Genomic DNA, 26,931 nt, shown 5'->3' with positions numbered 1-26,931 from the left:
GTTGTTGAGAAATCAGGATGGTCATGGGTACCACAAATTGCTAAGAGCTTTCCCTGAATAGAATATAACTAAGTAGTATCAGCAGAAAGTGGTGATATTGAGTGAATCTCAGGAAATTTTGACATCGTAACATTCTGAGGTTCTTGTTTACTTCTTGAGGCAAGATTGGAATTTCTCATTGCAGTAAACTAATAAAAATGCATTACAGATAGCAGTAGGAGCTCTGGAAAGGTTTTGTTAACCTCTTCATTCTGGGGATCCTCATTAAAATGTGCTAATGAAAGCTCTGAAATGGCTAATACCAGTGAACAAAATAGTATAACTGTTAATATCACAGTTTGATACATGCTTAAATCACTAAGGAAAGATTTACTGAAACATTTTTTTAAAATGAAAAAAAGCATCAAAATATCATTCTTTCACACTCAGATAATTCCCAGATGGCTGGAAGAATAGTTAGGAGAAAAAATAAAAAATAATAAAAAAATATCTGGCCAAGTTTGAGAGGTTTCAGCACCCAAAATAAATTGAGAATTGCATGAGAAATAGCTGCTTAGAATAAAAGCGGTATTTCAACCTCACATTGAAATATCATGTATGTAACTCAGAAAAGCACTACAATGAATTTGAATTATTCTAACTACATAAAAAGGCCGGTGAAACTATGTGCCATTCCAAGGCCCATGTTTGCTTATGTTCAAATACTTCTGGTATCAATCACTCTTTACATATCTATTTATCTACTCAAGTGGTTGGGATTGATCAAAATGGCTGGAAGTGCTTGAAGAAAATGCATCAGGTGTGTGTGAGCTACCAGCCTTCCATATGGTTTGTTAGAATATATCCTGAAATCAGTTCTGCTTCATACAGGTCAAACTGCTGTACACTCATAAGTCACCTGGGAAGATGGCTGTCATATAGCAACTGCAGTAGTGATATGAGCACAAATGTAACACTTAATTCTTTCTTTCTATTGGAAAATATGTACTCATTTGTTTCAAATTGTTTGGAATCTGAGAGGTTTTCTACTTTCAAGAATTGTGAATTAAAGACACTAAAATACAAGCTCCCTACAGTAATGACACTCTCATGCAAAGTAGGAACTACTGGCCTGAATTAAAAAAAAAAAAAAAAAAAAAAAAAAAAAAAACACCTTTGAAAACTCTAGGTATTTTTTGCCTGTAAAAAATGAAAGTTATGTCATAATACTGTCCTGGGAATTACATAAGATTAAAAAAAAGTGATTTTAGCCAGAATTACACACTGGTATATTTTCAGCAATTCTGGTGTTCCTAGGAGGTTTTCAGCTTTAACATTAATTAGTCTTTAATTATTGTAAATTACTTTGGCCATTGTTATGGATTGACATCAGCCAACAGCCAAACACCCACACAGCTGCTCCCTCCCTCCCCTCTTCCACGCAATAGGCAGAAAGTAGAAGGAAGGTGATGAGAAATGGATTGAGATAAAGACAGTTTTGTAGGTGAAGCAAAAACTGTGCATACAAGCAAAGATGAGTAAGAAATTAATTCATTAATTGTCATCAGCAGGCAGATGTCCAGCCACTTCCTGGAAAATAGGGTCTCATCATGCATAATGGTTACTTGGGAAGAAAAATGCCATCACCATGAATGTCTTCCCTTCCTTCTGTTTTTTTTTTTTTTTTTTTTTTTTTTTTCCTTGAGCTTTTAGTACTGAGCACATCATCGTATGGTATGGAATATCCTTTTGATTAGTTTGGGTCAGCTGTCCTGTCTTTGTCACCTCCAACTTCTTACTCACCCCCAACCTACTTCCTGGCAGAGTGCAACAAGAAAAACCCTTGAACTCTGTGCAAGCCTTGCTCAGCAACAGCCAGAAGATTAGTGTTGTCAACACTGTTTACCTTGTGTCATGAGGCAGTGCAGAGCACAAAATAGAAAATAGTGAATCTGTCTCAGATAACATAACAGATTGAATTCCAAAGCTAGTGGAACTCTTAAATGTTGACCTTAGAGCCAACTGGATCAGCACCTGTTTGAAAATTCATGTGAACTCAGAGAAAATTCTTCACAGCTGCATAAAAAAAAAACTTAGCAAACTTTTTTTTTTTTTTTTTTCTTTCAATTTGGATTAATTAGTGGTATTTTTTTTTGTGCTGTACTCTGTGCTAGTAATTGCTCTGGTATGTCGAAAAACATCTGTATTACTGAAGTTGCATAAAATGTCAAATTATATCAACATTTGTGGTAGAATCTTTTATAACTGAGATCCTGATGGCTTCTGAATAACATAAAATTGGAGAAATATGTTACAATCATACAGAATTATGATAAAATAAAAACAAAAGCATGCTGTACAGTGTTCTGGACAGCCAGTATGATGATATCTTAATATGTCAGGATGCTCTCCACAATCTTTGATGAAGCTAACTTTATAAGGCAGCATGGTATTTTGTAACATGAATATTTGATCTAGTAGAGAAGAAAAATTTTGTTTACCTTCAGATGTTCTCTCTTTCAGTCCTTGAACATTAAAAGAGCCTGGGGAACCATTTGGAGAGCATAAATTGATTATTGTTGTTTGCCTTTGTAAACAGAAGCTTCTAATTCACAAATTTAAAGATAAATTGTGTTTAAGACACATTCAGACAAGCAATTGCAGTTGAGCTGAAACACTTTAAAAATAGATAGATATTTTTAAATGAAACCATTTTGACACAACTGGGTTAAGAAGTAATTTCACATATGGTTCTTCTGGCAGATGTGAGGAGCTTCCTACCTCCAACAAGAAAGAGTAGGGAGAACCAGCTGGTAAGAACAGGGGGCAATACCTTTTATCCTAAAGCAGAATGCTTAATTGTCATCCTGTAGTAGGAATTTCAAAGTGCATTTAGATGTAGAAACTGGTCTTCTGAAGAAAAAGGAAATGAAATAAGTGATTTGATTTTAGCTGAATACTATGCTAGATGGTCATTGTTTTTATGGTTCTGAGAAATTTGAAAGTGTTGAGATTTGCTTAATGACTGCATATGTAGCATTGTTCTGATGACTGCAATGCCTGCTTTTGGAAGCTCATCTATATTTCTTTTAGGTCATTATAATAACTTAATTGTAAAAGTAATAGTCTAGTTCTGCTTAGAGGAGGATTGTGAAAATAACTGCTTTTTTTGCAAGTTCTTAAATGGCATGTTATGAATAGTTGGTATGTTTGTGCAATAGATTTCCAAGCAAAATAGCTGGCTGGAAACTCTATTTGTGATCACTGCAAGTCATAGGACTGATAGAGTAAATGGAGATCTATATTGTAAAGGTAGTAAAGAAAAATTGTGTAGCTGGGCAGTTTTCCTTCAGGCTGTAATTATTACCTATGAGAGGTTTGCCTATTAAACCAGTAACTTAAAGGAATTCACAAGCAAGGAGACATAAAAATCCATTCTGTTTACATTTACACTACCTTAAAAGAGCAAGGGGGAGAAGCCAATGGAACAGATAATATGAACATCGTTGGCTTTTTACATTTGATTTCCCTAATAAATGTCTCCTCTTCATTGCTCGAATTGTTTTTGCTCTAATTTTTCATTAATTTAATACAACGTAATGAATATTTCTTGCAAAACTTTTCCTACCCAAAACTTTTACAACTTTATTTTGACCACAGCATTAGAAACACAGAATGAGTCTGACAGGCACAGGGAAGTTTGTTGCTGCCTAGCACATTACTTGCTAGATATTTTTGTTCAATCTAGTGTTTCAGACCTTGCATAGGGATAAAAATGTAGTGTTAGAAGGGAATTCATAGATATCTGGCATCTAAATTCTTGAAAACTTTCAAAAAGAGCATTCACTGCCTACCTAGGTAGAAAATACTAGTATTTTACAACTTCTGTGGAACTGTGGTTTTGTGGTGGTGTTGTTTTTGTTGTTGTTTGCTTATTTCATTTTGTTTTCTGTAATTCTTTGTGCTGTTTAAGAGTCCACCTCTGTCCCTATCTACTCAAGCCTTCCCCACATATGGAGTCCACCTCCACTTGTTTTTATGCTCTAAGGATTTAAATATAGAAGAAACATTTCACAGAAACATGTGGCTGAGAGAAATGAATTAGAGAATTAGGGAGCATTCAGCAGGCTGCAGACAAATAAGTCAGTGAGTGTGGTTTGAAGAAGGCAGTAACTGCCTAAATTGGATCTGTTGAAATGGTAATGTGGAAGCAAGGGCTAAGGTAGTTTCATTTTGACTTGTCCCTAGTGTAAATGGAAAAAAAGTCTTTATTGCCCTTTTATAACATTTTCGAAAATGTTATTAGTCCTTTGATATTTTTGAATAAGCTATCATCAGGAAAGCTAATTCATGTTTCATGGACTTCTTGTAGTGGCTATCCTCTGGATTCTCTGATTTATCAGTGTATCTCAGATTCTGTTGCTTGAGCTGAAGCCAGTTCTGAGTAGAGCAAAATGACTATCTCAGAGTGTGATGTTGTGGCATTTCCAACATTCTCCTTCCTGTATTCCTGGTATTTGACCCCTTTACTACACATTTTAGTACACGTTTAATTGTCATTCCACAATAATTTTCTCTTCCATCGTAACAACTTCTGCACACAAAATAATTTATTTGCTTTATATTTGTTTGAATTTTTCCCTTCCCCCTTTCCCCCCCAACCCTCTTCTTTTTTTTTCTTTTCAGTCCTACATTTTGCACTTTCTGCTACTGAGTTTATTCTGTTGATTTTTCAAGGTCATTTGAATTCTGGTCTTGTTTCATCAGATGCTCACAGCCTTTCCAAATGTTTTATCATCTATAGTTTCTGCAAGTGTATTCCATTGTTCAAGACTGATAAAATATTGAGCTCATGGCATCAAGCCTGCCAGAGTTCAAGAAGCATTTGGATGACACTCTCAGGGACACAGTCTGATTTTTGTGTGGTCCTATATACAGCCAGAAGTTGAACTTGATGATCCTTGTGGGTCCCTTCCAACTCAGGATATTTTATGATTCTGTGAAATACTTACCAGACATAAAGATCATTACCAGATACTGAAGGCATGGGTTATCTTGTAGTCATACCATAAATAGGAATATATCAAAATACCAAGTTGCTTTGGGTAGTATGAACAGCATGGGATTAAAAAAAAATAAGTCCTGAAAATATTTAAGTTTTGCAGCTGTACACAACCAAGCTTAGGTCACCAGTTAGTTAGCTGGTTCTATTATCTGCATGATCCAGTCACACCAGGCACTGCAGCATAGGCCTACCTGTAAATCAGAAACAGAGAAGCACTGATCTAATGCCAGGTTTGGCAGTCATAGAGATTGTAAGCATTTTGGTCTGTAGGATTGGGCCAATTGTTATACAATCTATTTTTGTTCAGTTATCCTTTCTTGCCAATGCAAGCTCTTTCTCTGTCTCTGTCTCTCTGTTTTTTTTTCCTTTTCTTTTTTTTTTTTTTGGTATATATTAATTTAAGAGCTTCTGTTTCTTAAAATACGAAATCAGTAGGAATACATCTGTAGACGATAGCTGATAGCGCTGTTTGTTTATCAGTTGTTAATCCAGTTGCCTGGACTTGCTAATTAAATACATCTGTATTATTGTTCTTCCTAAAATTAGAAAAGCAGGAGTGGAGTAAATCAGCTGTAACAATTTCAGTTTCTTCTGCTGCGGAGGTAGACATATCATTGCTATTACCACAGTTAATGCAAGTCTTTCCTTTTAGTTTGACATTATGTAGTGGAACGATTAATGAATATTATTTTTCACGGGTTATGCCCATGAACTTTCCCATTCTGTTGTTGTTTCAGGAGGAGAAAGAATATTTTACATATTATTTTTGCTTTCCTGCCTTTCAAAATCTTTTGATTGGTTTTTGGGAGGTATCTTAATGAATTTACAATCTCTTCAGACTTTTACTGATACAGAAAAAGGGAACAAGGAAAAGTTCTGCTATTTTGTTCCCCCACCATTTTTGCTTTGTTGTTGACTCTATTATCTACCTTTGTTATTTTTTACAAGTTTTTGAAGCAGAAAATGGCAGCAGTAGAATAATGTGACTGAAGTGGCTTTAACAAAACTGTTCATAGAAACAAAGGGAAAGGATCTATCTGTTTCAAGATGCAGGAGAACAATGATGTACTGAGTGCTCAGTCTTGTAGGTATTTACATATGCAATCAGCATCTTAGTTTACTTGCTATGAGCTTGCTATTGAGTTGAACCCTTTGCCAAAATAAGGTCTTAATTCATGTGTGTATGCATTTGAAAACTAATTTTCAAAATAAAAAGAAATTGGAAAAAGAGCAGCAAACTAACTCCTGTGGAAAAACCTGGCTTTGATTTTAAGTTCAACAATAGAAGAATTTGCATTGATTTTATCTGTTTCTTTTTTTTAAAGTTCCAGTTATAAAACGTGATTTGCAGAACAGCTTTAGTTTGACATACAGAAAACGAAACTACTGTATTAATTTGTTTCTGTATTTTCTTTTTGTTAATAAAGTTATGCTTTTATGTTTGTTTTTCATTATTTATTTATAATATATCTGTGATTTGTTCAAAGAAACATGAAAAACACCCACTTTCTTTCTTCAGTAGAAAATATGTAAATATTTCCTCATAATGATAATTTTCAATGTTATTTACTTTTTTACTGATGCCTATACGAGTGCTTAGATGGATTACTTTTGTTTTTATTCCATAAGGTTGCACAGCCTCTCTGCTTTTATTATAATGGAATATTTGGAAATCAGTGGGAGCAGTTAAGTTAAAATGGCCAGCCACTAGAAGATATTCAAAGACCAAAAGAAATGCTACTTTCAAAGAAAAAGAGTTATTTGCCTTATTGGTATAATTTACTGATTTATGTTTTTATTATAATATATATATATATGTATATATATGAGCATAAAGTAGAAGCCAGATCATTAAGGAAACAGAAAATAAAATTACAAGTAACAAAACATAGCTTCTGAAGTAAAGTTGTGTTCTGACAAACTATTAAAAGTTTGCTTTTTGGACATAATAAAGACAACTCTCACTAGAATCAGTGAGAAGCAGTAGGTGATTAGTGCTTTTAAAGGTAACTCCTACAAGCTAGACCAGATCCATATTAGTTTTTTTGAGTGAAAGAATTAGAAAGAAGAATATTCGGTTGGAAGAAGAAATATTTACTCCAGAGGGCTGTACTATTCAGCCTCAGTGTATCCCATGGACAGATGATTTTATTACAGGAAACCTCACATTCTCACACTGACTATTTTATATCTAATATTGTACAGCACTTAAAAAAAAAATAAAAATAAAAATAAAATAAAAAAAAAGATTCTGGCACATTGCCTGAAGTATGGATTAGATTTTAAAGAATTTGCTATATTGGACCTTGGGTTAGTTTAAATTTTCAGTCTGGGAATATAAAAACTGCTTCTTTTTGTTAGCTGCAGAAGCAGTTCAGTATGCTGGAGCTGTTTGTTTGGGAGGAAAAAGAGGCAAGTGCAGACTCCTGGCTGGAGCCCAGCTGTCTGTTAAGAGTTCCAGAGCTTGTCCTGATTCACTTCTGTTTGTTCTTCTCTAGCTTGCTCATTCATATGCTTTTCACTGAATCATGGAACAAGAAACTGTGAAATCCTTGGATCAGTATTTCAGTATACTTTTTACATCTCTAGATACTCCATGATTGAATGTAGTTGACAGTATTGTTAATACCACATTTTCTTAAACAATATTTTTTCCAATGTGTGCAGCAGTGTGGTGAATTTTTGTGTCTAGAAATGCTAAATTGAAACACTATCATAGAAATTATCAACAGTTTTTCAAAATGCTAACCCTAGAAGAGAATGAATGAATAATTACATATTTTTTTTTCACAGAAGATTTATAAGTAAACTTCACAAAATGCTATAGATAAATACTATATCTTTGTAAACATTTATAAATCTCTTTCATAAAATAACTTCTGGTCCATTATTGAATAAACAGAGTAGATCAATTTTTGTGATGCAGACTTATTTGCTTCTCATTTCTCTGTGACAGTAGTCCACAGAATTTTGTCTGTTGGTAGTTGTGGAGATGGATGTACCTGTGGAACTTTGGATCTGACTGAATCATAAAAAATAATTCCTTACCATTACGACAAAACTCTTGAATTTAACATCTGAAACTGAATGCATGTTCTGAACAATGAAGTACATAGGTTTGATTTCATAAAATACAGGGGGGAAAAGAGAGTTTCTTGGTTTTCTGGTTAGTTTATAAATAAGTTTGCAAGCAAATAGAAAAGGTTAAGAAAATATTACACTACCAAGATTAGCTGGAAGAAAGATGAAGGTGGCTGATATTTTGAATCCTAGCTCTAACAAGTTTCCAAAATCTTGTCATGTTTTCTTCTGTTGTCATTCTGTTGGACTTTGTATCCAATTTAGAAGTGGCTAACTAAATACAGCTGGGTATAAGGGAGACTAAAATAGTGTAATACTTTCTGCTTCCTCCAAACCTGCCCCACCTTAGAGGTCTCATTCATGGGTTGGAATGTCAGACTTTATGATGCTTCCTACCCATGGCCCTTCCTAGCCCTTTGCCACTTGCTTGGCTATGTGATCTTCAGACTTTTTTTTTTTTTTTTTTTTTTTTCCTCTGAGTGGGACAGCAATAAAATTCCAATTGCTCTTGAAAGGTATTGGAGGTTCTCTGAGGAGTTCAAAGAATCCCTTAGGTGCTGAAAGAAACTATCTCTTTAGAAACGTCAGGATGTTAATTAGTACTCCTTTCTTTGTTTGTGGTTAGCAACCAAGATTCTTTGTCAGCTTTGGGTTAAACCATTAATGAAAAGGGTGTGTTAATTAAACAACTTGCTTATTTCTAATTGACAAAAGTATCCTAGCTCTCCTGAGACCGAACTGCACAGCAACGTCTGCTGAGAGACACTAGTGAGTTGGTAAGAGACGTCATAGATAATATTAGAGCATCCAGGTGAAGTAGCAATAATGAAAATCTTGAGGCTTCACAAGGGGCAAAACGTAGATATTGATATTCTCAGGAGTCTTCCTCTGTTGTGTTGTTTTTTTTTCTCCACCCATCCCCTAGCATGCAATTTGTGTGGCTAGTTACAGCCAACACAGCATTTGGAAGGAGATTGGCAAGATGGTTTGAAATTTTCGGTTTGTATTGCAGCACAATAAAAACAATATTTAGTTCTTCTTTCTCTCTCTTTCTTTCCCTCTTTTTCTTTTTCTTTACTTGTTCTGGGTGCCATTGATTGAGAGAAAAAAAGAACACAGCATGTACAAAAACAGTTTCTGAGATAGAAATTCTGAAATGTTCATTTATTTCACAGAGTAAAGTGGCAACATTGCCTTTTTTGAGACTCTTGTTTCTTTTTTCTTTTTTTCATTGATAAATTCACTAATGTATTAAAAGAAAGTCCTGCTAATAATCCCCTCAATTTAGGTTCTGTTACAAGGGAGTTGCATTGACATGTTTCTACAAAATTATTCAATCTCGGTGTTTAATCTAAGTATAAAGATAAATATATTTTGCTGCATATTTTAGTTGAAATAAAAAAGTGCAAAAACTGTGGATTTCACTGGTATCTGAGAAACAGAGCTGTGCTGCTACCTTAAAAACATAGGTCATGTTAAAGGTTTTACATGCAAGTCTTCTCTGCAAGACATTAAAGCAACTTCAGTGCTGATATCTTTATTCCCTAATATATTTAAGAGTTACATATTGGAAAAGTATTGAATAATATTTCTTCAGTAATAATTTGCTGTGCACTAAAAGGTACTGTAGTCAATTAATACAAAACTAAACCTCAGAGCAAGTCAGTTTGAATTTTGACTTATCGCTTATTTAGATAAATGCTAGAATATGTTGTTCATTTGCCTTTGAATGGACAGAATACTAATTTTTGTATAGATTTGTAAACATTTATTTTATGAATTTAAATAGTGTGCCTTAATGGAAACATATCGTTTTCTTCTTTTGAATATAATAAATTGATTCTTTGTTTTCATTGTTAAAGGTATCACTTCTATTAAGAAGAAACTAGCTTCTCTTCTTTATAATTTCCTATACATGTAATCCCACATGTAGAAAGCTCTTGAAAGACACAAAAAACAAATTAGGAAACTAGGTATGTCATTAATATACTAGGTTATTAGTTTCATAACTCACATGACAACTTTAACTTACATGTTTCTTACACAATTTCAATTAATGGTGTCTCAAGATTTTGAACTGATGACAACTTTTATGTGATCTCGTTCATTATCCCTTTGGGAATGTCTAATACAGGCTAGCAAAAGATTTTTGAAGTCTATGCCATAAGCTGCTAAACTGCATTGTTTAGCTTTTGGCAATATGGTAGAAATTACAACATCAGCACTTCCATTTAATTCAGCAATATTATTTGTATGAGCAGGGTGAGTAGAATTTAGCAAAATGTTTTAAAGCTTTTACGATGAGATATAACATATGTGCAGTGCATTATGGTGTGGTGGTTTTACTGTATGGGCTGCTGCAGGGAAAGTTAACATCCCAGTCAGACCCAGTACATATGGCAGAGTAGTGAGGATAGCAGCTTGGAAAATAGCATATTTTCTGTTATACAAGAAAATGATTATGTCAAAAAAAAAAAAAAAAGATAACTGTAACAATTACAAAAAAAAAAAAAAAAAAGAAAAAACATTCAGAATAATTATATATTGGTTAGTTACAAATTAAAATCTGAACCCGTTTAAGAGAACATGAAGGTTTATCACTGAAATTCATATTAGTTTTTATTCTTTGTGATTACAAATACTGTGAAGATAGTAACAGGGAACTTTGCTATTGTTCTAGAAAACAATCAAGCCTATATAGGTTTAGAACATTTTTAGTTTTTACAGGAAAATTTATTTTTGTTCTGTTTCTGTCTCTGCTACATCTGACTATCAGTTCAATATTTACAGAAGTTGTATGTTCTCTTGCAGGCAGTAAACAGTTTTGTTTCACATCACCTTGTTCAGTTCTGCAAGAATTAGTGGAGTAGTCAAAATCAGATGCTAAATTTTATGTATTGATGCGTTTTTTTGATGAGGTCTTGAAGATATGCAAGATTAAACAAAACAAAAAGACAAATAGACTTAACATTTTGTATGTTAGCTGAACAGAAGCTCAGAGTTGTTGGGTTTTTGTTTGTTTGCTTGTTTTAATTGTTTTATCTGTTGAACATACAGTGAAACTTGGATTGGGCAGTATTGGTTGTTCCATCCCCACACAAGGCAAGTGAGCAATACTGCTTCTTGTCTTGGATTCTAAAAATATTTTTGAAGAATTAATTATTATGAGAAAATACCGATGATTTTATCTGGTCTGCAACTTCTCAGTGTTGCCAGAAAGGTCAAAAACTTTGTCTTGACTTCTTTGGAGTGTGCTATAGATGCATTTTAAAAACGTATGAAATTTCTCTGGTCTTTCTTTTAGTTGTCCCAATACTTAAATGGTCCTGTGAGAAAACAGTTGAAGTAACCATTAGAAGAGCTTTTTGTACCTAGGCTTTGGGACATTATTGTTTGATTATACTATCATATATATATTATACTATACTATCATATTTATGTTAGTTTATATTTGTATTTTTCTTACCCTTTCCTCTTCTGTCCTTTCCTTCTCAACAAGGCCCTGGTGGGGGGTGATCTTGGTAAGAAAGAGCTGTCAAAAAACCTACATATATATATAACTTGAAAAAACGATGGGTGGAATTTATAACAGCATGCACATGTCTAAATGACTTTGACCTTCTTTGTTTAGTTCCTATGGTTGACTGAATGTAACTTGAAAAAAAAAAAAATCTTTCATTTATCTAAGACTATTTCCTGCTTAGTAAGAAACTTGAAATTGATTTTAACTTGACACATTTCTTCTCTGAAGTAATATAAAATCTTTGTCTAATAAATGTATACAGAGGCTTTGTGGCCCATCAGGGTACCATGACATTCCAGTGTATTGATTCTGCAGTGTTAAAGGGTGACATATTTGGTGTTAACGGGCCATCAGAGAATTGGGATTTGAATTGTACACAGTAAGAAGCACTGACTTCCTTGGAACATGACAGGCTTTCTAAAGCAGTGGAAGTAACTGTAGTCTTACATAATTCCTCATGTGTAAACTTTAAAGATTTTGTATAATCATGCAGAAATTAAATTAAAATCTTAGCAAAAAAAACATGAAATGAAAAATACTTATTGACCTCTTAGAACCAAAACCGTCCTGCAGTTTGTAGTCTGTAAAAAGTCTTGACATCCAGAATTTAAAATTAGATCTAAAAAGTAATATTTTGCTTTTTACTTTTTTTTTTTTCTTTCTTTCTACAAAGGGTAATTTGTATCCTAGGTAAAGACCTTAGCTTTTCTCAGTGTAGTTCATTTCAGCACACAGGGTTTGTTTGCATTTCACTTAATGTCTTTTCTCTTTCCTTCATATTGTAGGCAAAAGACCCATAAGTGTAAAACTGTAGCAATTTGCTTTACAGGGCATCAAGTGATGACATAAAGAGTATATCTACCAAACTTGTGGACTAGAGAAGGTTAGAAATTATCATCTTCCATTTTACTTTTCTTCAAGTGAAGTGTTCTCTTTAGTTTTAATGACCTAAAGTGGTTCCTATTAAAACAGAATTTTAATTATTGTTTGATTGTATTGGTTATAATTATTGTACACACACACACACAAAAAAAAAAATAACAACAACAACAACAAAAGAGCTAAGTCAAAAATATGTGTGCTTATTCTAGCCATCTTTGTAAACTTTTTTTGAGGGAGTCCCAGAATTATGGATTTAAATGAGTCAGAACTCAACTTTCAGATTTTAACATATACTTTCTGTTTTGTGTGTTTGAATAGAAGTAATCTTGCAAAGATGTATAGAAGGAATTCTATATTATATGTTTTCTCTGTTTTCTAACAACATAAGTATTTTGCTTAAGCAGATTTGCTAGAAAGTGACAGCTCTGAAAAACTGGACAAAGTGGCTGGTGGAAGTATTTTATTTCCAGGCAATCTAAGTGGTGCAGAAGGAGGAAAATGAAATATCACCATATTTTAAAGATGACAGTTTTGTCAAAGATTTCTTTTCAGTCTTCAACTTAAAACAAATTGAGTAAATCAAGTATATCTAAATGTATGCACTCAAAGATACACTGCTTTTTAGTTTATTTATTTATTTGTTTATTTATTTATTCCCCTTTTTCTTTTTCTTTTTCTTTAGAAGCACAAAGAAGAACACTGAATTAGTAAATGTAAAACACTCTGTGTGGACCATATTTAATGGTTTAATTGTTACCTCTAATCAATTTTGGATCATAAGAGTCTAAGTACATACCTAAGTAAAGTCTGGTACAACGAGACCGAAACTAACTTTTATATTCTTCACTGTTAGGTTGTTGCTTAGAAATTAATCTATTTTGTCTTGCATTCAAATTAACCTCAGTAACACCAGTGATATTTTAGGAATATAATCAGGAGAATATTTTGGTCAGATCAGGTTTTCTAAACATTTGGCAATATTTCATTTGCTTGTTTGTTTTTAATTAAATAACAAGATAGCTGTGCTGATTTTAGGCATGACATTCATTTCTTTAGAAGGGTGTTAATAGATCCTTACCAATTATTAACATGATCAACCATAGATTTTTTTTAGAATATATTTTGTAACCATATTTCTTTATTCCAATATCTGTTCACCATTCAAAGAAGACAGTTCTCTTCTGCCTGAAATCAGCAGATATAAAAAGCAGTCAGGAAAATTGAAATAAGGCATAGTTTGGTGACATTTAATTTACCCCCTCTCAGTTTCATGGGTTCCTGATGCTGTGGCCCAAGAGCCAGGTGACCTGGCCTCCTTGTTTCAATCTTAAATTTTAACATGCATAGTCAAAGTCATTTTTTTTTTTAAAGACTAACCTTAAAAGCAGGAGGGGGAAAGAGCTTATTGAACATAACTCTTCCTACCTGAGCAGATGTAATCACTGATGATAAAATATCTGTTCCTCTTAATAGTAGTGCAGTATACTCAGAAAGGTTAATAACTGAGAAATAACTGCGAATTAAAGTTCTGTTTAGGGTGTACCACACTAAGAGGGTGGTTGGGCACTGGTACAGGATCCCCAGGGAGGTGGTCATAGTGCCAAGCCTGCTGGAGTTCAAGAAGCATTTGGACAACGCTTTCAGACGTATGGTCTGATTTTGGGGTGGTCCTGTGTGGAGCCAGGAGCTGGACTCCGTGATCCTTGTGGGTCCCTTCCAGCTCAGACTATTCTGTGATTACATGATCCACTAAGGAAAAGGTATCGAACTGTGGAACCCACAGCTTGTGCAGATACGGGCAAAGAGAGGCCACTGTTCCTCTCACTGTCTTCTTCCTCATGTTCTGCAATGAATCAGTCTTATCTGGTAATCTATTCCAAAGAGATCTTAACTACTGTGTTATACCTGTTATAGATACTTTCATTCCTTTTAGTCTCTTCTGCAAGTATCCTGAAATGCATTTGCATTATTTTAAATTCAGCAGTCCCAAGCAAAAAATCTGCAACTTTGCTTTTCAAGTTCCTGCCTGATAGGCAGGACCATAGGAAGGGCTTAAGTATTTTCCTTTCAAAAAGCAGAGATCTTTTTACATATGTGAAATATACCATATGTGTTTGGCTATAGGGGAGACAAAAGATAGCAACAGACAAAAGTTTGATAGCAACCACTCAATATTTTATTTTTCTGACACACAGCATGGAAACTTTAAGGACAAGAAATGTCCTCCAAATGTCTCTCTTTTTCTTAGAGAAACTAAACCACAGCTTTGAAAATAATGAAGAAGCCTGTAAGTGAAAAACTTCAACACTAAAAGTAGCTTCTTTTAACTGCTGAGGAGCTATACTTATTTTCCCCAAATATTTTTTGAGTAGACAGCTTAAAGCAGGGTTTTACTGTTGCACCTCTTATATGGAAAGAAGAAATTGTCACCTGCTAAGTAGAAATACTGAGAGTCATGGAATGACATAATAGCTTGCAGTTTCTGTGTATTTCTAGCAAGTTTCTGTCTAGTTTACAAAATTGATATTTCTGTGTTGTTTTCTTATGGAAGAATGCGATAAAATGGTATTTGGGCATTCCTTTTAATTCCTTTTATAACACTAGCTGGCTGTGTTTCAACATTTTGCTGCATCAGTGTGTGATAGCTAAATATAGAAAGGTATATTTCAAAAAAAATTGGAAAATTTTCCACAAAGTTTTCTCTTTGTAGGTATTCTGACTACAGAAGAAAGACTCAAATTAGAAGAAAAAAATATATAAAAAGGATCAGAAAAAAAAAAAAAAGTTATTTATTTTTTGAGATGAAATCACCTTAGCAGTCTTGCTATTTGAAGAAAAAGAAAACTTTCATTTGTAAAATGAATATATTTGAAATAGAAAACCTTACAAATCTAGAATTGTCAACTATCAAAATGGGTCGCTATACTCCACTAGACAGTCAGGCTAGTCATAATTTCATCAGTGTACACGAGTCTCTAGAAACTTATTCTGAAATTAGAAAAAATATTTTTTGTGTCGTCATCTGTCTGTCTGTCCATCCCCACCCCCACACCTCCTGCGCCCATATGTGGCAGCAGTTCAAAGCTGTCTTTCTAATGAATATTACAACTGATGATGTGCTGGGTATGAGCAGCTGTGGGAAAGTAGACTATGTGATGTTTCTGTAACTTAAATTGACAAAGTGTTTCTGCAATAGCGCACACAGCATATTAGATATAATTTAGTATGAAAGAAGTGGCAATAAACTGATTTTTGGTCCTAAAATAATCCTTTTTCTATGTAACTGAAAAAAAGCCTTTTTGATCAAAAATGCTCAAAACAGCATTGCCTATTCCCATGTTCATTGCATATTCCCATGTACCAAATCTGCAAAAATACATTTGTGGTGAAGAATGTATGAGCAAAAGGGTTCACCTAATATCTGTAAGCATGCAACATATGTTTGGATCAACAGATTGCAGTTCAACGTGAGGTGATTTAGCTGATCTCAGAAATATTTGAATGCAACTTTCATTGCATTCCACTGATCAGTTCCTTTAGGGTCTGTGTGGTGTTCAGTGTTGTAGTACCATAGCCTCATTTGGACACATGACATAGTTTCACATATATAACTGCTGGAAAGTCTAGATGATTTGTGATCAATTTAGGTTTAACGTAAAAGGATGTCCAAGGAATGAAAGGTCACTTCATTAACTTTTTGTTTTTCTTTTTTTTTTTTCCTTTACATCATAATATATAAAAGACAAAAACAACTTGCTCTGTTTCCATTAACAAAAAGTGAATAGAGAAGAAAAAGCAATTATTTGCAGAGTGCAAAATCCTTATGATAGTTTGGCAGACTTTAATTAAACCAGTCTACCACACTGTGTTCATAAGACACTATGAAATAAGCTCTTATTTGTTAATACACCATACTACTCACTGATAAACGACTTCAACAGTTGTAACTTATCTAGAAGTATGGAATTTATAATTCTTTGAAAGAGAAGCTATATATACAAAAGAAAAAAGTGTTTTGAACTTAGTTTTAAGAAAGTGAACAGTTGACAATTCAAACAGTTTTGTGCTGTCAGTATAACAATACTATTGAACAAGTATATAACATAGGATGGCTTTATTCTTTATTAGCTTAGCTCATCATTATGATACTTCTGATGCTAGCATTATGATGCTAACATAGGAGAGTATTCAGATAAATGTCTGAGAATTAATTTATATATATATATTTAAATTTTTAAAGAATTAAAATCTGAGAATTAAAAAACCTTTCAAGCCTTTTGACTTCAACTTGAAGTTACATGGAAAAGGGATTCAGGAAACCCTGTCAGTTTTGGTCTACTGAACAACACCCATCTTACACACATTTTATGAGTCTCTGTTTTACATCCATGCTTTCTGTTATCTGTTCAAATAGTATATTTAGCCTATGCCCATATTAAAGGTACAGACCGTTCCTTCTCTTCTAAACACTGGAATTTTCAAATCAGTGATAGCAATGTTTAACTTTGCATTCTGGCATATTTTCTTTGTCTTGTTTTCTTTTTTTTTTTTTTTTTTTAATTATTATTATTTTTACTATAATATCCCACCTTTTTCTCTTCCTTGCCTTATATCTTTTCCTCACACTTCTTTCCATAACGTTTTTGTTTAGTTTTGGCTTCTCTTTGAGACTCTACCTTTGGAGCCATACTGTGCCTTTGGCATAATCCTCTTTGCTGCCTGATGGCTGGAATTTTATCCACCCAGGAAGCAGGGCTCCTGCTGCTCCAACGGAATTCCTGCTCCACACAGCATTATTGCATTTATTCTCCTCTTGAGTCAAGCTCTTGCTTTCCCCACTGAAGTAAGGGCAAGAGAAACCCCTGAAGCCCTTTGTACTCCAGGAGGGTCCATGTTGAACAGGGATTACCGGCCCAGTGTCTCGAAATGGCTGAAGTGTGAAGCCATCTGTGAAGTCTGTTGTACCAATGAGATGAAAGATAATACATCACATTGCAGAGTAAGCAATAAATGTATCAGCTTGCTATTTCTGCCACATCATAGCAGTCTATTTTAAATATATCTATACAGCATTTAATTCCATGAATAATGTTCCTCTCTCTCAAATCATTACTCTAGAAGTCTTCTTTCACCTTGCAGTTCAAATGAAGACCTTAGCAAGCAAAAAATTGGATTGACAGATACCAGTCCATGCAGATTAGAAATCAGGTGATTTTAAGAGTACTTTTTAAAATAAAGAGCAGTTAATACCTTTAAAACTAAAGCTGCATTTTATAATACGTGTATTTGTCTTTCATCTCCATTTTTGTATACATTAGACACAGAAGTCTAAGCAATTTTTATTTTCTTAGTGTAACGAATCTAGGAAATTATAAGCAAGTGTAATAGTGTCTTAAGTGACAAAGAATAGGTAGAAGAGAACACAGACCTTTTGCCTTTAGGCAGATTAACTCTGGGACTTGGAAAAGTGCATTCCCTGTTCAATATATGTGGTTTATTCTTTTCAGCATCTACCTACTCTTTCGTAGTAGGTATAGAGAATGACTCTACTTACTGACAGACAGGATAAAAGTTGGTAATTAGAGATGGAAAAACTTCCTATATATATATATGTCTTTGAGATACAATAACTCTTATTTAGTTATATTAACCAAAAGATTGCAGGAAAAAAAGAACTTGGACAGTTATTACCTTTAGAGGTAAAAGATAATATAGGTGTGATAAAGAAATTAAATTAATACTTTGTTTTAATTTTAAACAAAGTCAATAATGTACTTTAGAGGCAAAAGCTGAAACTCAATCTGAGATAGAAACAAAACTTGGAGTCTCATGTATGTAATTCAAGGAGGAACAGAAAAGCATCATCGAATTTTGAGTGACACAGAAAAAGGCATTCCAGGTCTTCTTGTAAATAAACCTGATAGGGCAAAAATGCTGTTTTGTTGGAGAATAGCAAATATACTATTTATATTTAAGTAGTATGGAAGACAAGAATGGATGAAGGTATAAAAATATGACCTCTTTTTTTTTTTTTTTTTTTTTTTTTATGAAACAGTAGAGCAGATTTTAGATGAAAAATCAAGTTGCTGACATAAAGGGGAGAAAAAAAAAAAAAAAAAAAGATGGTCTAAGATGGAAATCGAAAATGGCTTTACTGAAGTTCATGTAAGCCAATCTGATACCTTCCCCTGAAAAGATAACCAGTTTCCTAGAAAAAGAAGAATTAGTAATCTCATCTCTGTGGACTTCAGCAAGCAGTTCATACTTTGCCACCTGGAAAATTATTTGTTCATCTAAGGAAGATGGGGATTACTAAAAGAATTACAAAGTGTGAGAGATTCACTAAAATGAGGTGACAATGGGTGTTGTTGCGAAGATAAACATTATAAAAAGAGGGAAAGTTCAAGTCAAGCATCAGACAAGAATGATTTTGCTTTATAGTTTCACTTTGGTGCAGAGAATGCAAGTGTAATAATGAAACACGATAATGAAAGAAATGCAACCATCATGAGTCTGAGGGAGGATTAGACTATGCTAGTTGAACAACTGGAAAAAGTTTTAGACTGTAGCAATAAAAAAACAAACAAACCAAAAAAAAAAAAAAAAAAAAAAAAGCAAGAACAATACTGTAATTTGTAAATTCAGTCAAGAAATAATCAGATGGGAAATTGGTGAATTAGTTACAGTGGTTATGAGCACCAATGTAACAGGCAAATTTGCTACTGCAACATAAGGCTGCAGCAGGTTGTGTGCTGCTGTGAGAGAATATTCATATCATTCGAAGCTGTGTACATGAAACTTTATTTGAAAGATTGGTATGTTATTCTGGTCAGACATATTCAGGAAGAATTAAGCTTAGACTCAGAGATTCAGAAAGAACTGTTTAATAACTATGGGATATAGAGTTAGCTGTGCAAGGGATGACTGAAAGGGCTTTGCTCATTCAGACTTAAGGCTCTAAGAGACGTGCTGTGGCAGGCTAAAATTGGATGGCAGAAGATGTTACTGTCCTCAAGGCATAAATACCTGAGCCTCCTTTGACTCACTGTGTGAACCACTGGCTGGTATATTAGGGTAAACCAAAACTGAAATTGTTTTAGTTTAATATGCCCAGCTGAAGCCTACAATAGCACATGAGCTCATTCATGGACATATCAAATAACCCTGCCCTGAAGGCTCTAAAGCCCATCAGAGGGGAGGAGCAGATGGATGAAGGTGGTAACTATTCCTGCCATCTGGTCTTAAGTCACTGCTACATGAGCCTCAGACAGAGCCTTAAGAAAATAACTGGTGAGAAGAGATTTCATTGCTCTTCATAAACGTATTGGGAATAAATGCTAGCAAAAAATATTGGAGAGCTATGCTGATATAATAGCAATTAATATACCACATATATATTTAGGCTAAAAAAGATGAAAGGAAAAAAAAAAAGATTTCAACCCTATGGATGTACGAAGTGATGTAAAAATATCCTACTAGTTCTGAAGTGGGGTTTCATCGGTTTAGAAAAAGAACTGTATGGATTTTTCCTTTTAGTATGTTCCTCTACTCCTAAGAAAAGGAGAAAATGAAATGAAACAACAACAATAAAACTGTGTGCTAGGCTTTTCATGATCTGGTTTCTTACTACTGGATTAAACTATTAGTAGCATTATCTACACCAAGATCAAACTATGTTCTGTAAGCTGTTTAAAGAGCAGCCCAAATCTCTCAGCGTGATGTTTGCAGCATCACAGGCATCTCAGGATACCAGTATTTGCTGTTCTCTTTTTCTGTAAACGTTTTTTTTTTTTTCCTTGACATAGCAATATTATCTAGTTTTCAAGAAAGTCCAGACTGCTGGGTTAAGATAGTAAAATATAATTTAAGTATGTAATATTTTTATTATTATAGTCCTTCTTATAAGGTTGTATTAATTTATGTGTTCAATAGGCTAAGATGTCAGAATTTTAATAAATGTATTATGGAAGTAATATGGAAACCATATAGGGGTTTGCATTATTGAGACTTTTAAAGTAGATTAAACCTATGTTACCCTACTTGTAGCCTTCAAAAATATTATAAAATTATATTTCTGAGCACTGCCTACTAGAAGTAAGTCAATGCACGTATATTGAAGAGAGAACAATAACGTCATCATACTGGCTTGTAATGAAGAAAGTTCTCTGCTTCACTAATTGCATAACATTGTAGTAAACAGTGTTAAAATGCAACATTTTTATTATTACAATGTTTGTGCAAGAGTGATTGATATAGTTAATAAATGGGAGATTTTATATTTTAATTTTCATACTACTGGTAGTACATGTATGTTTATGACTGACTTACAATTTTTTTTTTAGAAGGAATAGATTGTTAAACAGTTAAGCATATGTAATTTTTTATTTTTATTTTATTTCTAAGCTATTGGTTTGTGGGTATGAATGAATTCTTTTCAGGGAAAGGGCATAGACACCACTGTGTGTCTCTGTGAGCCAGCAGGCCTCTAGTGCTTACCATGAAGAGTGGTTGATACGTCACTCCTTATTACAGTAAAGTGTGACTGTGAACAGAACATAGGAAACAATAATCCTAGTATCCTAATGTTAGTAAGTGGTAGAATTCTCCAGAGAAGGCCTAAGTGTTCAAAATGCCTGGGAAGGCCTACTGTTAGCAGGACATCAATAAACCAGAGGGTTTGTAAAGATTATGAATGATGTATGTTATTTTATCAACGTTATACTTGTAGTGATGTGTTTAAATGATAATTAGTTTATTTTTCTGTTTTTGATACAAAGTGGCATATTTACTTTTGATGGACTTAATTTACCTCTTGCCTAGCATGCAAGGAGTCTGTAGTAGCTAGCTACAACAATGTTGCAAAACTAGACCCAACTGATGTGAAGTAGTTAAGGATATGGCCAATTGTGTTCTTTTACCTCTGCTTAAACACAGTCATGTTAAACTGTGTACTATATGTAGGTGCCTTATCCTTTTAAGTTGCTTTAACTATTTATTTTTTTTAACTTTCATAACCAGGAGTATTAATAGATTTTCTTATATGAAAGAAGGATATATCTATTAAAGAAATTCTGATGGCTAAAAACAATGCATCTCTTATGTAGCATTCCTTATTAATTTCCTCTTCAGAAAACAAACAAGCAAAAAAAGTTTTTAATCTGTTTGTATCTTTTGTTAAGTATCTTTTTACTCTGTATATGGCCTTTAATGATTCAGCAAATACTGTACAAATGCTACAGCAAATAAAGATTTTTTTATGAATATTTACTGATCAATTTTATTTTGTGTAAGAGTATGAGAATTAGAATTTCAGCCCAAATTTGTATTCCTCATCCAACATGTATATTCTAAAGAAATATACTAAATATATTTCCTGTAGTTCCCTATATCCTGTTTTACTTTCTGTCACAAACTGAAAATGAAGCTGTGTGTAAGAGAAGATTAAAAATAGGTTAGAAACATCTTGTGAAATGTAACAGGAAATCTATCAAGATATATTTTTATCTGGTATTTGCAGTAGTGGGCAAAACCAAGCATGTTGTGTCTTTCAGCTTCATTTAAGACACATTGAACGTTGCAGAAACTTGTAATGTCTCACAGTTTTAGTAATACACATCGATCAGATCAATATATAATATGTACTGCAATCATAACATATTTACAGACTCATTCAATGCTAAGTGAACAACATGAGTGACAAAAAAATTTAACAACAAAAGTTGCTTGCTGAAGTTAATCATTCTAAGTTTGTAGCAGTATGTTATGGCTGTAAACCATACGTTATACTCTATACACTTACTGTAAAAGTGTGGCCTTCCACTTGTTTGATAAAAAAATAATTACATGTAATAGCAAGTACATATCACTAATACTGAAAGTTCACTTCGGAATAGAAATGAATATGCAAGGGAAAAAAAAAAACAGATATACCACTGAATAAATTTGTGTTGGTTGTTAGAGTAATTTTCAAATACTGTAGCAATGAATTTCTGGAACAGATTTCCCACTGAAATATTCATGCAAGAAAATAGTAACCTATCAAGGAAATACATGAGATTATGCCTATGATAAACAGAAACTGGATGGTGAATTTAAGAAGAAGCTTTCAGACATGTATTTCTGTATTATGCACTGGATTAGTTGAGGGAAAACTGAGGTAGGGACTTTCAAGTCTTCATTTAACTCATTTTAGTGTATGTGCATTTCCACACTGGAAAATGGGAAGAGGAAAGAAACAGTAGTATCAGTTTCCGGGAAATTAGCAAGATTCTTCAGCTGCAATAGAAAAGTGAGGAAAACAGCAGCTCATTTAACAGAAATTTGGAGAAGGAAAATTAAAAAAAAAAAAAAAAAGAGTATTTTCTTATTTTTCTATCAGTCATTAGAATAGCAGGATGAATTTGTCTATGGATGCAACTATATCACTGATACAGAGCACAGGAAGATGTTTTTTTTATAGCTGTGAATTTTCCTTGAGTCTATATTTGGAGTCCTGCTGTATAAGTTTTAGTGCACCACTGATCCTTTTGAAGCAGGTTCCTTCCAGAATTGTTGTCAGGGTGTCAGGTGGTTTGTAGCACTTGCCATGCAGTAGCTAGATCCTCTGTCAATTTGATCTCTTTGCCTGGATAATGTATGCCTAGGATTGGCAAGTGGTACAGACTTAATTGCTGGTAAAAATGCAATATAAAGAAATACAGCAAATCCCACTGTCATCCTTCTTTTTTGTACCAAATCAGCAGGTAATATAAATATACCCACTGAGACCCCCATGATCATTTGAATTTGTGAGGACATACTGTATTGCATTTTTTGATTAAAAAAAAAAATAAATAAAAATAATTACTTGTTCTACTATGTGTCAGATAATTTACTGTTTACTGAATGTTGTGTTTTTACTTTTCTGTCTTTCCTCTTGCATTGATTTATGACTTGATTTGACAAATAGCATGAATAACTCTGCTAGAAGAGACCTCTGCTTATAGAAGGGAATATTATATCTATGAACCTTTTCAGCCTCAGAAATATCTTACAAATGCTCCCAATTTGTGTTTTCAGCTTGGAGAAGGCTATTTAAAATGTTAGTAGATCTCTTTTGATTACATACTTGACAAGTTTACCATTTCAGTGCATTTATTCTCCTTAAAGTTAGTTAAATTTACTTTTCATATAAATTTGAATACTGTTGAGGTTAGCAACTTTGAAGTACTCAGTGTTCATAAAGGACAGATAGATAGATAGATCAATTGATTGATAGGCAGATGCATTACCTACATTTCTATAAAGCTTGTATGGCTCTCCTATCATTTTTGCTGTTTAGGCAAGCTAAGATAAAGAGAGATAAAGAGATTTGCATATAATTGGATTGATGATGATGAAGAATTTTACTGAGGTATAAATATATTCCTTCTGCAACCAAAGCAGAATGTTTTGCTTGCTTGTCCCAGATGGCTTCCTGTAAGAAGATCATATTTAGATTGGGGAACAGACGTTACTTATTTGAGGACATTTGGGAGTCTTTTATGGATTATGTTCATAGAGTAAAAGCTGCTTTGTAGAGATCCTTGACATTGCTTTTCTACACTTGTGTAAATTGGTTTTAACTTTGTGTGTGTAATAGATTAGGAGTGATTCATTAAAATGTTTGAAAATAAGGAACTAGTAGTGAGTGATATGAAATAAATATAAAGTAATAATACAAAAATACTGGAAAGGCTGAAAAGACTATCTGGTGAATGCCAACAAACTGTGTTATGCAACTAACACACATCAGGTTAGTGGGTTTTGTGTAGATGACTTGTCTCTTAGTGATAATTTAAGAGCTATTTTAGAAGAATATATTAGACAGAAACCTCGCTCTTTATCATTAGATGTGTATTTTATGTGTCATTTACTTCATAAACTTATTGATCACAGTAGTTCAAAGAAAATGTGCCTTCACTTAGTTCTCTGTTTTCTTTGTCCACCTTGTAGCATAATAGTTTATATCTGGCATTTTGACTAACTTACATTTTCACAGAGTTATCATTATATATTGTATACTGCTCTCTAAATCTTGCTGCCTTACTCCTTTCTTTTTCATGTGCTGGGGAGGGGAGTGAGGGATGGGGTAGAAGATAAGGTGCATATTTGTTTTCTTATAAAATTGCTGTTCTTTCTTTCAACTAATACTGTTAGTGACTTAGTGCACTATTTATCCAGTCACTTCATGGAGAAGAGTTATGTTTGGCACTGATATTCTAAACACTTACATTGTTTTACTTTGTTCACAGTAACTAGAAGGAAGAAAGGAAGAAGGAATGAATCTTCACTCAGTTTCTTTATTCTGTGATCAAAAACCATCCTGTTACTGGACAAAGTTCAGTTAATTCCTTTTCTTTTGTTAAACAATATATAATGATATTCTCATTCTTTCACTGCCAAATAGTTAATTTATGGAATATATAATATATGTATATATATTGAACATAAGAAGGAAGAATCTTTTTACTCACTTACAAGATCCATGATACAGGATTACGTTAGCTAAACCCTACTCACATCCTGATAAGCAGACACATATTTTTGTATTTTTTGTAGGTGGATACAATGCAGACTACGCAGCACCCTGGCCACATTGAGGAATCATGTAAAATGAATGTATGTGCTCGTAAGTGCATTATTTATGAAATGATACTCCAACACTAAAGAATGTTGGATCACATAATACATGAACTCTCTTTACTCTCATATTAAGAAATTGATTCCCAGGGGACAGGGTTACTGCAAAACTAAGTGGACTTTGAAAGCAAAGCTATCAAATAAATAAATAAATAAGCACATAATAAATCACGAATAAATAAATAAATAAATGAACAAACCACCAAAACTGAAACCAAAAGATTCAGATTACATTTTGGACACACTTGGAAAGGCATTGAGCAGAGTCAAGAATCCAAAGCAGAGATATAAACAGTACGTGACAAAGGTTTGGTAAGCGGAAATGATTGTAAGTGAAGGCACAGGATCAAATACCATAATTTAGGAGTATGAACAGGATGACAAAAAATATCACAATTTTCTGCTTTGTTCCATCTTTGAAAAGGACTGAAATTTGATTAGATGATTGTTTCAATTAGTAACTGGGAGATGAGTGTGAAAAAGACTGAATTTTGAGTATTTGAATAAAGGAAGTATTTGTGAGTTGTTGGAAAAAAAAAAAAAAAAAAAAAAAAAAAAACCCTGACGATGTGCTAGATGAAGAAAGAAAATATTTTATACCTCAGAACTGGATTTCTGGAAAACCAGATAATGTTTTATCATTTAAAATCTTTGTACTACTTGGGAACAGAGTGAGGGAGAGAAATTAGGGGAAACGTTCATGGATCCTTCAGTTTTCGCTGAAAATACATCTCTACAAGGAAATTGAGGTAGATGCAGAGAAGAAACCAAACTAAATGACTGTACCAGTGAATAGGGAAATCACCAGTCACCTGAATGTATATACATATGCATACTGTTTGGTTGTTAAACACAAGTTAATGCTCTTGGCTAGAGAACTCTAGACTAGAATTGTGCCAAGGATTGTACAATTGCCAATATCAAAACCACATGTAGGGAAAACCTCTTCAGCTCTGCAGTCACTGTTAAGCTCTTTAGATCATGTAAAGAAAAAGGCTGTGGTTCCAACTCCAATTTAATTTATACACATATTATTTTTATATTTACTATATAAATATTTGGATATATATATATTTGGATCACCTGTATATTACATCAACTTATGATTTAGAGAAAGCAAAGGCTGAATATTTACTTTTCAATAACTGCTGCATTCTTCTTCATCATAAGAAAGAGCAAAAGAGAGTATTTTAAGTACTAACATTTTTTCAGCAAGTTTTTTTTCTTATGAATAAAATGTAACTTCAGCTATTCAAATTTCTAGTATACATATCCTTCCTGTGAGAGAAAACTGTATTATATTTGCAACTAAATACTGTATTATCACTTGCCTTCCTTATTAATATGGCTTTTTAACTCTAAGAATGACAATGCTGAAAAACAACATTTTATCTCCTGCTTGTTGTGTATTTATGTCTGAATTAGCTCACTCTTCGTGTTTAACCCTTCAAAACAGGCAATCTGCTACTTTTTCTTTCCACTTGGGGTAATTAGTTCCAAGTGGAAGAATTTATGGTAAAAAGAAAGAGGCTTTGAACTCTTTATTGTACTGAGACATATTATCAAACTTCTAAGTCGACATACTGCTACTATATTGATTTTGTTTTCTGTGATCAAAATCAACGAACAAAATTAAAATTAAAAAAATCAATTATTTTATTTTTTAATTCATTCAGTTTTTCTCTATGTACTTTAATTATTTAACTTTGCTAGTTTGGAACTCAGTGATAGGAATAAACAT

General features: G+C 33.3%; 1 protein-coding gene across 3 annotated transcripts in view; it reads left to right on the top strand.

Moving 5' to 3' along the window:
• Positions 1-26,931, top strand: part of PCDH7 (protocadherin 7) — a gene marked incomplete at both ends in the record, with an annotated part of 298,952 nt that overhangs the window by 26,336 nt on the left and 245,685 nt on the right. The window contains one exon of one of the 3 annotated variants that reach the window (XM_084286806.1): positions 25,110-25,151. The exons of 1 other annotated variant lie outside the window; for it this stretch is intronic. In XM_084286806.1, the coding sequence (XP_084142932.1) occupies positions 25,110-25,151 (42 nt within the window). Of the gene's footprint in view, positions 1-25,109; positions 25,170-26,931 lie in introns of all 3 variants that reach the window. One more of the 3 variants, XM_084286805.1, reaches the window with a different exon arrangement.

This window comes from Netta rufina, assembly GCF_964035555.1.
Source record: "Netta rufina genome assembly, chromosome: 4".
Classification (NCBI taxonomy): domain Eukaryota; kingdom Metazoa; phylum Chordata; class Aves; order Anseriformes; family Anatidae; genus Netta; species Netta rufina.
Note: the sequence above shows the minus strand (reverse complement) of the source record. Positions and strands in the feature narration are given on the sequence as shown.